This window comes from Centruroides vittatus, unplaced genomic scaffold, assembly GCF_030686945.1.
Source record: "Centruroides vittatus isolate TY-2023 unplaced genomic scaffold, ASM3068694v2 scaffold_324, whole genome shotgun sequence".
NCBI lineage: Eukaryota > Metazoa > Arthropoda > Arachnida > Scorpiones > Buthidae > Centruroides > Centruroides vittatus.
In genome coordinates this window covers 1,302,835-1,319,134 of record NW_027122701.1, presented here as the reverse complement: position 1 = coordinate 1,319,134, position 16,300 = coordinate 1,302,835, and the positions used below count along the sequence as shown (strand labels likewise).

The following is a 16,300-nucleotide window of genomic DNA, read 5'->3' as shown; positions in this document are numbered from 1 at the left end:
ATTTTAAACCAATGAATTTATATTAAATTTAAAATAAAATCACAAGTTTCCATACATTAATTTTTCTGGTGCTTATAATACAGAAGAGAAGTTTCGGTGTTAAAGTAACATAAGAACAATATAATAAATCAATTGTAGTATAGACCCATATATGAATAATTAGTAAAAAGAAGTATATTTATCAAAAATTATGAAACATAAATATATATACAGTAGCTAGTAGTGTAGATTGATGCTACCTCGGATGACAGAAAACTCGGAAAATACCGATGGCCACAGCAATTTGGAATTAAAAATTACGAATATAAAAGATTTATGTGGTACGTGTACATCACATTTAAGTCTGTTTTTATACCTTAGTGAATTTAATCATTCATAAGAACAACGATTTCTACATCATTTATTATACAGCTAATACATGCAATAGTTTTAAGCATTAAAATGTGTATTATTGTAATTACATGTTAAATATGAATGATTTGTCTCACCTTGAAGTTAAATGATAAAAAAAACACCGTATATCATTTTGTAATACATATTACCGTGCTTAACTTTCTTTTATGAATTACAATATAAGAAAACTGTTGCATTCATTTACACCTTCCTCTCGGATAATCGGTGTTTTACTGTGTATTAAAAAGCTTTCTCTTAATAACGAAACATTCTACGTTTCCATTTGTTTAAAAAAAGGGGGCAAAAGGCCCAATACAAGCTCTCGATGACCGTGATGCTTGTCAATACTCATTTATCATGCATATTCACAATGACATTAGCTTTATTTAATAGTTTAATTTATAATATATACTGCATATTAATATTTTTTTTAAAATTTTTCACTATGGCATTATAACAGGACAGTAGAGATGAACTTGAAAGTCAATGCACTACTACTACTACTTTTTTTTTAACTTTAAAGGACTTTTAAAATGTTTCCGGTGCCCAATATTCAACAAGTCTGAATCATGTTAAGTCGGACTTATAACCCAGATCCTGATCTTAGGTCCATTTATGCAACGAAGGCCCGTCGTAAATCGAGGTATATCGTATATCTTTATATAAATGTTATAACCTGCCTAATAAATCCATTTTTTGAAAGTAACTAACTCAAATAAGTGTTAATTATTAAGATGTAGTAAGTGAAGTTATATAATGTACTTGGAAATTGTATGAAGAGTGCGATAGAATTCTAAACACTTGAATTGGCTTTATTGAACGTAGGTGGCTAAGGCCTAATTTATCTGTATAATATGCATTATACAGATAAATTAGTTTACAGTTTTTGCGATTGCCACTGCATCTGAACAGTAATACATCTACTGTTATTGATGAAAAACGATGACCTAACTCAAAATATTCATGAAAAATCTACAAGATTTGGATCAAATTTTTATTGCTTAAGAGAATATCATTTAAATATGCTTGGTTAACAATAAAACTTTGCGCGGATTTGGATCTAATTCTTTATTTTATGAACGTATAGTGCTATATCTACATAAAAATTTTTAAATTAAAGTTTTTACATTAATTCTCATTAATTGATATTTATTATTTAATTAAATAATAAATATCAATTATTGAGAATTAGTAAAGCAAATTCTAATAACTAAAATTCACTTAAATCTAAAAATTTTAAGCACTACGATAATAGATGTCGATAAAGTTTTCGCTGAATTATATAATCGATATTTTCGTGTTACGACAATTACATAAATTCTCTGCGTAGCTATTCAGATGTCACTGGTTATATCATAGACACGAGATATCATAGAGTTATCATATTTTAAATCATTATCTTTACATACCTAGTATTTTACGTTTACGCACTATTACTTAGCGTTAGGATGTTGATTAAAGCTAAACGAAGCAAATATTTTAAGCTAAATCTAATTTATATAGGCAGCGCCGGATTAAGCCTCTAGCGGGCCTTAGACAAAATTTAAATTGGGGCCCCATTTAAATAAGTTGCTTCTAAACAAATCTTATATAATGTGACATTAGCGTAGCTAGCATGGGTGACACCCGGTGCGGATATCGTGGTGTCACCCCAGGTCACACCGTAGTGTCACCCTTTTTAACTCTTTTATAAAACACTATTGAATTGTGATATCTTCGCACTCGAGCAACTTGAACGCTATATCGAATATGCGATGTCGCGACGTATAAGTTTAGATTTAGAAAATAAATCATACCTATCCATACATCAGTACTACCACGAGAGGCGGCCCTAGGAATATTTCTAGATGGTGCGAGAGATCTCGTGGCGTACATCACTTCTGACGCACGGGTGGCTGTAGACCTTTTTTTTTTTTTTTTTTTAGGTAATGGCTACTAGTAGGGAATTGTTAAATACAGCCTTTTCTGTCCTATCGAATTTCTTAAATAATTTTTAACTCGTTTTCAAACAGAGAAATCTTCTGCATTGAAGCCGGGACCCTCCGAATTACGGGCCCTAGACATTCGTCTACTTTGCCTATTCGATAATCCGGCCCTGTATATAGGTATTGTTCATAATGAGCCCATTATCGTAAAACCTACAAAACGTTCAATCTATCCGGAATAATATCTTTGAAACACCGTATTTAAAAAGTTAACAGATTTAAATGAGCAATATTATAAGTGAGACAAAACAAATCGTGCAAGTTTATATTTTATTTTAAAGTGATAAACTATCTGTAGATTCTATAATCAATTAGAAATTAATGATCTATAATAAAGTCTAATTGAACAACTATAATGTTATTTCAATATTTCAACAATATTTGTCAAACTTTCTCATTTGAAAAATTAAAAATTCTTTTAGTAATACATTATAAAAATTCTCAAAGATAATATTTCATTAATACTCACATATGAATTTTTTATTCTGTCCACCCTGTGGGCACTAAGAGGTCCTTTTCTACAGAACTATCGTGGGTTCTGCATCTGTGCGTTTCACATTCAGACTTCAAAGATTTGGACATATTTTTTATTAGTGTTTTCTCTTCAATAATGTTTCAATTCTTTAACAAAAATCTGCACAATGTTATTTCACTTTGTTAATTAGGATCTTTTCTATACCGAAAAATTCTCCTTCTATTAGTTTTGCTTAATAAATTTTTACTAAGTTTTTTCTGATAAATTTCATTTATCAAGTAGATAATATTTAAAAAAATTAAAGTTTTAACGTGATTCGAATTTTATAATACGTTGTAATAATAATTTTATAATTTGTATCAGAATATTAAAATTATTTTGCTTGGATTTAAGCTATTTTTAATAAATAACTTAGATTTGAAGCACTTTACTGTATCGCATTTTGATATAATACAGTAGAACCCCGATTAACCGAGGTTTCGCATCATCCGAGGCAAACCTGTATGGAAAGATAAAAGAAAAGAAAGTTTAAAATGATGATATGTATTACAATATTATTATGTTTTATCATTTAACTTTAATGTGCAACAAACAATTCATATTACTGTAAAATGTAACTACAATAAACACATTTTTATTCTTAAAATTACTGTACAATACATATTATGATCTGTATAATAAATGATGTGAAAATAATCGACGATACCTCGGATATTAGCCTATCGAATTTTCGGTTATCTGAGGTATCATTGTTCCACATTACTTCGGATAATCGGGGTGTATATTAGAGCCGTGGTTCTCAATCCGTGGTCCGCGGAACACGGGTGCTCCGTAAAGCTACTTCAAGTGTTCCGCGAAAAATCAAATATACAATTAAAAATTGTTGCAAAAGAAAAATCAATACAATGTAAAATAATTTGTGTATGGAAATGTAATCAGCAAATGTCAATCTACTGGACCGAGTGCGCTTTATTTCAAAAAGATTTGCCACACTGCTTTAAAGCTGATGTATTGTAAGTGTTCCGCGGAAAAAAAATGTTAAAGTTTAGTGTTTCCCTACTTCAAAAAGATTGAGAACCACTGCATAATTAGAGTAACTTAATGTTGCGATTGACCATGGCATTTTATTTATATTTACATTTTGCGGGATCAAAAAGTTGCCTGTTAAACACTTACATTAGTTTTATTGGAGTAAACACTGAAAAAATGCACACGTCTTCTTTGTCATGTCTTCTATAGAAATATGTCCTTCACCTATCCAATCTTTTCATTACGTTTATATAATGTTTTAACATAAAACATATAAACTTAGACCTATATATCTATATAAAGATATACTGTTTTTCTTATTTCATTTTTTAAAGATTTCGCATTTCTGTGGAAATTAAGTGGGGGGAATCATTTTACCTGACCTCGTGGGCTAAATTAAAGATAAGATAAGCAAAGATAAACATTATTGTAAATAAAAACTTAATTACTTTTAGTAAAATGTACTGCTACTGGTTACTGCTGAAGTATAACCAGAGGATTCCACGACAACGAATTTTAATTCTCTATGATTCAAATTTTACTTTTTTACAGCAATTTTTGTCTTAGGGAATCATTTTGGGCCACTTTCCTAATCTCCGTTCTTCTCTATGCATTTGCGCCAACGAGATACTCAGGCGACAAAACCAGCTTGGCAGCCAAGACAGTTAAGCCGTTAACCTACTGCTCTGAGGGACCGTAGATCGAATCCGGCAATCAAAAAACCTCAGAAGTTTATCAGAGGTTGTCTGTTTCGGATATGTCGGACCCCGTTCCTCACCACCCGAACGACTCATTGTGAGCCTGGCCGATGGATCTGAGAAAAGGCCCTCTTAGTGCCCACAAAGCGGAAAAAGTAACAAAAATCACAGCATCGGTGAGTTCCTATATCGTGCTATATCGTGATGCAGGAGCCTCCCGAATCAGCTTGTCCACTTTCTAGAGCCCGCTTCTTGGTATGTCTGAAATATTGCTCTCTCTCCTTGAATTTGTTCACCCATTGACCATACCATTGTCGCTGTAAACATTAGTCAGGTGCTTTAAGGACGTTAGGTTACTGAGCGACTCTTTTTTTTTTATCAAGAAGTGTAAAAAATTCAAAACTTTTCTGATTCATGTTTAAGGGTTACTAAGTTAATAACTAATGTGAAAAAGACATATTTTTACCATCCAGTAAACAACAAATTACAAATGTACAAATAACAATACAATTATATGTTCAAATATTTCAAAGTTTATATGAAAGGAGGGGGTATTCTTTTTTTTAACTCTTTCGCCCTGTGGGCACTAAGAGGGTCTCTTTTAGCAGATCCATTATGGGTTCGGCCAGGCTCACAATGGGGCGGCCGTGTGGTGATGGACGGGGCGACATATCTGGACGGACCACCCCCCGAAAACTTCCTGGGGATTTTTCTACCCTGTCCGAACTCGATTCCGGGTCCCCCAGAGCGGTAGGCTGCCACCTTGACCGCTCGGCCATCCGGCCGTCAGGGGAGGGTAGTGAAAGGACTGTGCAAGAAAAACAGAAACTATGAAACTACAGATGAGAAGGAAAAAAGGAATAACAAATAATGAAAATTAGATGAATGTAATATCCCATAAATCAAGCAAAATAATATATATTTTTGTTTTGGATTTCAAAAATGTCACCTAAAATAATAAAAAAAAACTAACGAGTTACTTCAAATTTGATATTGTCGACAGTATAATTAATTTTTTATATAGTATATGTAAAAACGAAAGAAAATTTGTCATCAAACATGCTGTATGTAACAATATTTATATTTATCAATAAATAAAAATAATTACAAGTAATAATATATTTAATATCAAGCGATAAAATATAAATTGATATCGTAAAGAAAACAATGATAAACTTGCAACAACGAAGTACAAAACTTTATATAAAGCTGACTTTCCTGAAAATAATGAACAGACCAAAAACCAAACCAAAGAAATATTTCGGAAGAACTTTTAATTAATTTTAGGGGGCCTCAAAGAAGAGGTCGACTCTGCAATGTTAACTGTATTCTTGTGGTTATGAAGGAAGTAAGGCATTAAATTTTTATTTTTATTTAGTCTTCAATTTGTTGCCTAATATTTTTAGGACTATCTCCTCTTTTCTCTGTTTATAAAAGTTTAAAATTATTACCTATTAGCACATTCGTTTTGTCAGAATAATGTATACTTTCACGTCAAACTGACGTCATTATGTATAATTTTTCATTACAAAAGCGTAAGAATGATATCAAATTGATGTAAGAATGTACAGTACATTAATTCGTTCTAGACTGCATATTATTCATTATTAAGCAACTTACTACGACTACCTTGTAAACTTGCAGCCAAATTCTATTACTTTCGAACGTTTTCGTTCATGTTCAATGAACTTTCTTAAAAAACAAAAAGAAAAACAAACACAACATTATCGTACAGTACATTATCGTGATAAAACGAATGCATCATTTGTATTCATGCTTAGAAAATGTTCAAATTTTTATTACTAATTTAAAATTACTAATAAATAATTTATATATATAAATTATTTATTAGTAATTTTTCAAGCATTCTGAAAACTGTAAATATATTTTAAAATCATATTTAATGTACGAACGTCTAATTATAACTTATATAATGTGATCTAGTTAACATGGACGACGATTTATTAAATGCTATTTGAATGCAGTCTACATTGAATTTTCGTTTAATTATATAGAATAACGTATTTTATTTTATTTTTTCCTATTTCTGTTATATGAATATTCCCTAAATGTTTTATTCAGTATATTTTCTAAGTAAATAATATTGGAGTTGCTATTAATTCCATAGAATTTTTAAATAGAAATTATAATACAAGTTTTAAATAATAAATAAAGACTTAGCCTCAATATTAATAGAAGTGTATATGATATTATATTATAATGTAAAACATTAAATATAATTCGCTTTAATTAAAAGATTCTAACTTATTTTACTTTTTAAACAATTTATATATTTTTCTTTTATTTTCAAACTGAAAACATATTAGAAAAATTGCTTATAAGTTATGATGTACTTTATTTCGATGGTAAAAGCATAAATATCAATAAAAACCAGTTAAATTTTTAGAGAATTTGTTTTAAATATTGATAATAACGCATAAGATAATATTTTAATGAAAAATACAGTCGGACCTCCAATAACGGCCATTTCCCAACGATAGCCACTGTAAGCAGCACCCATTTTTTGCGAACTTTTTTTATTTGAATAAAAAAAATGCATACAAAATAACCTCTCAACAACGACCACTTTTTATGTTCCTGTCATTGGCCGTTGTTCAGAGGTTTCGCTATTTAAATTATCATTTTAACAAAGTTATGGACTACGTTTAACGTTTGCTTTATGTTAATATTTTGCAGTCGTTTTTAAATCCATTAGTAAAGTTCAAATAAATACTAATAAGTATAAACTAAAAAACCAGCTTACTTTAAAAAATTAATTTCTAAAGCAATTCATATTTACATGAATTAATATTTCAAAATTTATATTTACGTTAAATAGAATAATAACCAATTAAAAGATTAATTATTAAGGTTATATCAATTGTACTTTATTAAAATCTAATGCTTCGTTATTGTTTAATATGTTAAATTAAGCCATAAATTAACTGTAATGTTAAGTTTTAAGTAAGGGGAATCCCCTTGTAAAAAATCACTATTTCGTCGTTTTAGGTTTAAAGATTAATTTTATTAATAGTATTAATATTTTTTAAATGTTTATTATGTCAATCAAAGGAAAAAGTCGAAAAATATTTTATTCTAACCAAAATTTAGAAATTTTAGCTTTAGGAAAATCAGTGATTGGTTTGATAGGATGGCGATTGGAATTGGGATTGATGGAATAAGACAACACAAACACATGAGCGATCTCTTCCGGAGATCGCTCGTGTTGCGAGCCAAGGAACATGTCTCCAGAAGGATTTTTTATGGGAACACACTTGAAGAAAAACTCGAAAACTCCACGTGGCAGTTTGCCACGTGGTTAGTGAGTCACAAACCAGCGCTCACTGAATACTGAAACCAGTGTTCAGTTTTTTCCACTCGGGCACTAGTGGGTCTTTAGGGAAATATTTAAATAAATAAACGATAAATCCTTTTGCTAAGAATATATCAAATATATAATTGTGTGATTTATTTCTAGTTTATTTGATTAGTAATTGAAGCCCTCGGAGGAGGGGCATATAGTGCTAACCTACACTTTTCTTGTTTTGAGAAAAACTAATTTCAAAGTTTGAGAAAATCCATAAATCATAATTATCATTACAGCAAATTTTAAAATATTTTGAAATCATCAATTATACATTTCTCTATCAATATGCTGTTTAATCGATTCAATACCTAAACTCCTGTAATAGAAGGACTGGCGAAAAGGAGACATGTGGGATAGATATATGGGTTTTTAAGATGTGGATCAATTTTTTCACAGTATTGTAAAATAATACACTCAATAGTTTTTTGTTGTATACATTTATTGCTTATTTTTACTTGGAAACACATTTACCAGTATTTTAATTAGATAATTATGAAATTTGTTATCTGTCTCGATTAATTTGCATTCGTGTTCTACGTCCATCATTCTTTTCTTCTAATTCTATTTGATAATAGAACTCTTGATAATTATGCACTTGGAGTCCATTTCGTGAGAGACATCACATTATCTATTTTATTCCTGGGAATATTTATCTGTGTGTCTTATTTGACTTCCAGTTGAAATGAATAAGCCATATGTGTAGGACGTCCCAATTTGCATAGAGAAGCAATCTGACTTGTCTCCTGTTCTGTACAAGCTTATTTTACGTAGAAACTATTAGGATCTACTGCCGTGTGTGTAAATGATATTGCCTTACTAAACGCAAAACACCTTCTTAGTAATTGCACTTGTAAGATTAGAAAATATTTGAAATTTGTCCATTCCATACAAGTTACAACAAACTGTTTTAACTTCGTTCGCCTTCTTGATCACATCTTAATGTATCGAATCATTTACGTTAGGTCCATGCTTTCTCTTATTCCAAAAAACATGAAATATCTGTTCAGCATTATTTTGTCTTATTCCAGAGTTTTCTATGGCAGGGCTTCCCTAGGGACTTTACTACGTTCATTTAGTAAAAGTCGAAATATGTTTTCTTCCGGAATTTCTTCTCTTTTTTGTTTTATCTTTTTTTCCAATTTTCAATATTTCTCTCTCTTTTTCTTCTGGCTCTTTCAGCTTTCTTCAGACTTTTTCAGGCTCCCAACAGCACTAAGTTATATCAAATATCACAAAACTGCAGTGGCGTGCCGTCATTGGAAGCGATGGAAGCACCGCTTCCACCTTCCAATGACCTTCCCTTGTGTTTTATAAAATATAAATTTTCATATTTTAACGTACTTTGAATTAATTAAAATTAATATTTTATTATAACTGCATTATGTATCTTTTACAAATTTCTATACTACATGTGAAAAAAAACCGATAAGATTGCTATTGTATATTCGAATAATTCAGTGGCGGAAGGAATGTCGAAACCGGGTCAGTTTCCAATCAGCCAGATTATAGGCATTGGCACATGCGCTTTACAGAGCACCAACGTCACGGTTTAGCTGGTAGAAGCGACACACGCGTAAAGCGTCCAACTTTATATCCTGGAGCGGTTGTGGGCTGTTAGCCACCTGCTAGATATTCGGCCACCCTCGCCTGATTATGTGAATCATGAGCAGACTAGATCAACGGCGGGCAACCCCCGGCCCGCGGGCCAGCTACGGCTCGCGAAAAGTTTCTATCCGGCCCGCGAGATCTTTAATAGATTATTAAATTGGAAAAATAAGTAATTAATAGTTATTTTTCCAATTCTTTGTAATTTTCGAAAACGATAAGAGAAATAAATGCAGTAATTAACTTTTTATTTATTTATTTCAAATTTGCAGACTTAAAAAATTACAAGTCACAAGAAAGCGTCAATTAACTACTACGGCCCGCGGAAAAAACGTAAAATTTATTTTGGCCAATGTTATAAAAAAGGTTGCTCACCCTAGACTAGATTTATAACTTAACCCAACCGATAGAAGTTTACTGGCATGTTTTTATGATAGTTCTGTATAGTTGACAGGAGTTTTAAAAAATCCATTAAAATATTTGATATATTTATTCTGCGTTTATTCTGCTCTCCCATCTTATATTACTTACGGATTTCAATGTTAAACCGGTGATATTACGATTTAGTATGTCCTATCTGTAAGCGGATGCAGATAAAACGTGTACAATTCTTGTACAATGTTAAAAAATTAACTGTTACTTTGGCAGCATCATTTACAACCAAATTTAATGAATGAAACGCACAAGGCACAAAAAAGCTCTAGAATTTATTTTCCTTAAATTTACGATCTAAGTATCCGTTGTCATAAAAATTTGTCTTTCCAATGTTTTCCCAAGACCACAGATATTCAAGTACAAAGTAACTGGTTTCGACTTATTTCTACTTAAGAAGTAATTAAATAATTAAGAGATCAGGGAATGGGGACATAAATAAAACCCTGTTGAAAGAGCCAGAATTTTACTTAAACAAAAGCTTGAACGAACCAATCACTCGCTCAGTACAGTGGGAAACTGATTTCCGTGTACACCTGGTATTAAAACGAATTAGTTAGAAAACAAATGACTATTAAGTTTAACATAGTTAGATTTTTACAGCTATGGTGAGAAACGTTTAAAATTTACAACAGCCCTGTGGCGCCCTTTGAGATATACTAGTGATGCGACAAAAGAGGCATTTGACATTGACAGGTATCAGCACCTTCGGGATTTGGCACGCACACACTACATACCTACCTGGACCGTCTCTGATTCCATCCATTAGCTACTCGTATCGAGCTATTTGACTAAGTGGATTGTTTTAAAATTTAAAAAGTAAAGAATATTTTATGTTATTTTCATGTACGTTTCTTTACAAAGCTATATTTTAATTATAATTTTTTTTAAAAAGTATATTAATACAATTGAACAATATATTGTACCAGGTATGTATATCCATCGCAATTTTATTTCACAGAGTAAGTTTTATAATTTATCTTTAATTTTAGCCCTTATATCGTGGGTAGCGATTCAGAATGTAATTGTGATATTACAAATACTTTTAGAGAAGTCTACAGTTTTTACTGGCTTATCGAACAAATGAATACGAATGGACCCTAGACCAGTGATTCTTAACAGGGGACCGCGGCCCCTGGGGGTTCATAAGAAGTTTGCCGGGGGCCGCCAAATTATGCAAACTTTCCTTCGGAATATAATAAAAAGAAAATTGATGTATAACCGAATATCGTATTGAAAAGTGAAATAAGAAAGATAAAGTTTTCCTATTTAGATTTTTTTATTTTTTTATTTCTTCCTACATACAACTTTGTTAGTACAGAAGAAATAAATGCAAATATGCTACTTACACTGCAGTATGTACTTCTTTTATTCCAAAGTAATTCTAAGAAACTAGTAATGCTTGGAATTTTAAAAATAATTATGCAAAAATAGTAGGCTTAGTAGTAGGGTTAGAAAATTTAAATATTTTTGCAAAAGTTATGCAAAATCTTTACGACAAGTTGTGGGTGTTTTAGTTTAGTTTTAGCATCGGCTTTGGATCTAATAATAATGCATTTCTTTCTTATATTGTGTGTTTAGTTTTAATTATTTATAATTAACCCACAAAAATGAGCAAAAAACAGAAAGGACCATTAGAAAATTTTTTTAATGTAAGTAATCACGGACCGGGACCTTCAAAAAGAAAATATACTGAAGAAAATACTAGTAAAAGTTCCGACGATGATACAGTGAAAAACGCAACGGAAAAAAAACCACAAGTCCTAAACTAAGGGTATAAAATTAAGTAACATTAAAATTAGAAAATACGATCGTGATTATATCAAATATGGGTTCAAGGAATTACAAAATCACAAAAAATCTCGTTAAATTATTTTCGAATATTTTTTGCTTTTTCTATGAATTTTTAATTGTTTATTTTATTTTTTGTTAAAAATAAATGAGTTTTTATGTTTAATTGTGAAGTTTGGATGTTATTTAAATAGAAAATGAAATAATAAAGTTATGATTTACATTTATTTTATAAAAAAATAAAGCAATAATAAAAAAATCAATTTATTATAGATAAATTATCAAATATAAATTATTATTTTAAAAAATGAAGGTCACAAAAAATTATGAAATATTTGGTGGGCTGTGAGTATAAAAAGGTTAAGAACCACTGCCCTAGACCATCACTGACGCACAATTAACTGATTGCCCCTGGAAGTCGGCTTCTTACAGAAACACAGCTTCCCTATCATCAAATGTCACGGCACGCCACTGCAAAACTGAAATTATCATTTGTGCAACCAGACACGCTAACCCACACTGAAAATAAAAGCACTTTATTGGGCTGAAATTTTCAAATTGCAGACCTGTAAATTTCCACTGTCATCTGTCTGTACTTTCTTCATCTCGAGAACGGAGTCAGATAGATAAAAAGCAAGACCAGAAAGGGAAAGCTTAGGGGTTAGAGACCTCGGTTAACTATATATGAACTTCCGGTCCGAACCGGAAGTCCCGTATATTTTTAAAATTAAAAATTGCAGCCTGACATTGTGACAACGTCACAATAATCGGGCTGCAATTTTTTTTGTCATAATAACTAAACGATTTTTATATTTGTGTTATAAATCATGCATTACAAATAATGTATCAGTACAAAACATAAGGCTCACCCACCAGTGGCTCAGTGAATAAAACCACTAATTACTGGTACTTGGTCGAGGGTTAGTGTCTCAGCAAAGGGCTGGCTATGTATTCTTCATGTGTTCATCTGACTAGAGGCCAATTTTCCGTAGAAAGTCCTCCCAAAAGACTGCTTTGTTCATGTCAAGGTCACGTTACCCTAGAGGTAAATGTTCCTTTTTCTGTCTTTTTCTTTAATTTTTTCGCTAATTTTTGTGATATTACAAATTTATTTAGTTCATTACATATTTTCATTATACTTTTTATGATTTCCGATAATAATTTTTTTTGTTAAGCGTAAATGCAATGTATAAAAATCACTTCTGTTGATATTTTTATTATTTTGTTAGTTTTTGTACTAATTTAAGCTACATGTTAGTTATTGACATCTTTCTGTTATTTTTCACATTTTTATTCAACTTAATTAACAAAGTTGAATTTACTTTACAACATATAATAGTGACAAATGTCGTATAATAAATTATGACAATTGAAACTTATTGGTACAAGAATTAAGTTTCAATAGGTAAAAGTGTTAAAAACAAATAAGATCTAGTAATCCATGGATATAAAATTAATTCATTTTTTAAATTTACTACTGATTTTTATTTTGAGAGCTGAATTTTGGGGTCCCCCTTGATTTATGAGGCCCCAGGTGTCTCGTGTGCCTATGCAGAAATCCGCTACTGGTTCCAGGCCTACTTCCAGAAATGAAAACTTTGTTTAAGTCAGTGTATAAATGCACAATGAGTACTTTGAAGGTTACAGTAGCCACTAGTGTAGTTCCTCATGTTCAGGGCGCGTTTTTTTTATACAGCGAAAGTGTAGCGAAATGACGTCACGAGCAGCGTTGGCCGTTTAGAAACGGGTTTCAGAGGATTAGCTGTAAAGCGCTTCTCGAACGCTGCATAAAAAACGCGCCCATAGTTTTTAAAGGTACGGTACATTCCAGGGATTAAATCGTTACACCTTGTATATATTCTTTAAATTTTGTATTATTATGGATTTTGAAAAATTTATGGGCTAATTGGCTCCATAAAAATTTTTCTAAATGTCAAAAATATATATTTGATTACCCGTTAGGCCTATAAGAAATAAGGAAAAGTGAGGTAAGACACGCGACTCATTTATTTAGATTAAAACGATTGTGATAATAGTGATTTTAAAAATCTCTGGGGATTTTTTCGACCACGTTCGGATTCGATCCCGAATCCACATTGACCTCTGGACTATCAGACCTTCTAAAAAAAAGAAAAAAAAACGGCTTAATAGCGTTAGGCTGATGGCGTTATCCAGCTATATATTCTAATTGGATAAGTATTTCTATATGAAGTTATAAATTATCGCTCGACATCTCCAACTTTAGATTTTATTTCATTCTTTAAAAATGTTATTCCGCCGATAGAAACAAAATACATTCTTCTTGGGTTTTTAAAACTTTATAACATATGTAAGAACCGCCAAATCGGAAATGAACACATGGGTGATGTTCATTGTAGTAAGGACGTAAATATAATTATTCAAAGTTCACCAGTAATGGCGAGAATAAAACCACCAAACACTGAAATATGGTCGCGCATGACCGACGAGCTGGCCACATGGAGTTTTCCGGGTTGTGTCTTCACGCGTTTAACATTCTATTAAGGTGACCAACTTTTTTACAATGAAAAGGAGGACACAAATAAATTGAAGGAAAAAATATTATAAATAAAAGAAACATTTTATTCATTGCAATGATAATACACTATAATAGTCTCTACTGCATGTGTATGTGCCGTGTTGTGTTTCTGTAAGGAGTAAATGAAGCCACTTGCGTGCGACACACCTCTCTCGAGGTCTTCTGTACGAGCGTGTGCGTCTTGTAATCGCATCTCGTCACACTGCCTTGACATATCGTTGTGTCAAATACAAACACATCCACACACACAGATCGGCTCTGCATCGATCGAATATGGAGATTTACAGATTAGTTTTCAAAAATATTCAGATATCGAAAAGGAGGACATGTAGGAGGACATTTTTCGAGGGAGGACAGACCTTACAAAAGAAGGACTGTCCTCCCTAAAGGAGGACGGTTGGTCACCTGAATTCTATATACCTTGTGTTTAACATCTAAACAGGGGCTAGCTTCCCAAAGAAAGTCCTCCCGGCAGTCATTCCCCTTGGCAGATGGCACACGTGTTATATTGCTGTATCCCATTAATGCAATCTAATTTAAAGTTAGAGCAATCCTTATCATTTTGGAAAGCAAGTCAACAATGGAATGTCGTACCGCCCGAATCGTTCCGACTCTCATTCGGAATATGATAACTTATAAAAACATTTTTTAAGATATTCTTTCAGATGCAATGCATTCACAAACAAGAAAAATATATTAAAAAAAAAAAAAAACAATTCTGACTCGAAAATTATAAACTTTTTTAAGAGTCACCTACCGTCAAACGGAGAAACTTTTCATTAATGGCGGCACTGTTGAAGAAAAGTTAGAAATGGTTACCGAATCTTTAAAATCAGCTTCCAAGATGGATGATGATTCTGAATTGCTATTTTTTGATACTTTCTCTCACGAGAATAGTGAGGTATATCTTATAATTCTGTTTTGAAATGATTTTTCGTATTTTATTAGTTACGGCTTGTTGCATCTATCGTTATTAAACTCAATCTTACATAATTTCTAACAGTAAATTGAACCGCTCGAGATCAAAATCAAGAAAAAGAAGGGAAAAAGTACATTGCATATGATAAATAAGTCTGTTGATTTGTAGTTTAACGTTGTGGAAATTCATAGCATCATTGTTTATAGTTTATTGGGTAGCAGCTACAGTAAATGTTATATAAGAATTTTAATGTTTGTTAGATATTTGGTGTAATTGCAACTGATGACTCTTTATTTTCCCTTTCGAAAATACACCTGAGATCCTAAAATGTTCTAGTAAACTGCTTGAGTTTCGTATCTGAGATTTAATTACTCTCACAAGTTAAACCTTATTATGAGAAATAAATCCAAGAAAAATAAAAAATATTTATACTAATCAAAACATTAAATTCTCAGTGCTGTTAAAAGCTTGTATGGAATCTGGGTAGAGTGGGCCTCTCGCCGCTTGTTTTCTTTTTTGAACAAGTGAAATATTGTATTTACTCGTGTACAAGACGAGGTTTTTATTTATTTTTCACTACTTCAAAAACCTAGGTCGTCCTATATGTGCAAGCGAAGGATTCTTTGCATTTTTGCAATAATTTTTGTCGACCCTGTCTTTGCATTTTTTACCAGATGCTCACTCGTGGGTGTTTAAAAACAAAACTGTTTTATCTGAGTCGTTTGAATTGCCCTTGTGTATTGTCGGGAGTAAAGATAAATAGCAATAGGAAAAGCAAAGCTTTTGAATTGAATTCCAAATTGAAATTCCAAAATTGGCTTACTAGCGGCCAAGCAGTTCTGTTCCCTGAACACTGGGAGTCCGGTTGTGGGTTTGTGCCTCGCTGGGACGGGTTGGCCAGGTGGAGTTTTCCGGGTTTTCCCTACGTCTGCAATGCCCGAATAGGAGCCAGTTGCCCTTAAGACCTCCTGGAAGGCATCTCCCGAGACAGATCGCCCAAGTGTTGCATTGCCATAACTTAACAAAACAAACAAACAAATGAAATTCCA

General features: G+C 31.8%; 1 protein-coding gene across 2 annotated transcripts in view; it reads left to right on the top strand.

Moving 5' to 3' along the window:
* The first annotated feature begins 15,088 nt into the window (after positions 1-15,088).
* The window catches only part of vir (VIR_N domain-containing protein), a 115,226-nt gene continuing 114,014 nt past the window's right edge, over positions 15,089-16,300 (top strand). For both annotated transcript variants that reach the window (XM_067286051.1, XM_067286050.1), the window contains exon 1: positions 15,089-15,233. In XM_067286051.1, the coding sequence (XP_067142152.1) occupies positions 15,144-15,233 (90 nt within the window). In that variant the 5' untranslated portion in view covers positions 15,089-15,143. The remainder of the gene's footprint in view (positions 15,234-16,300) is intronic.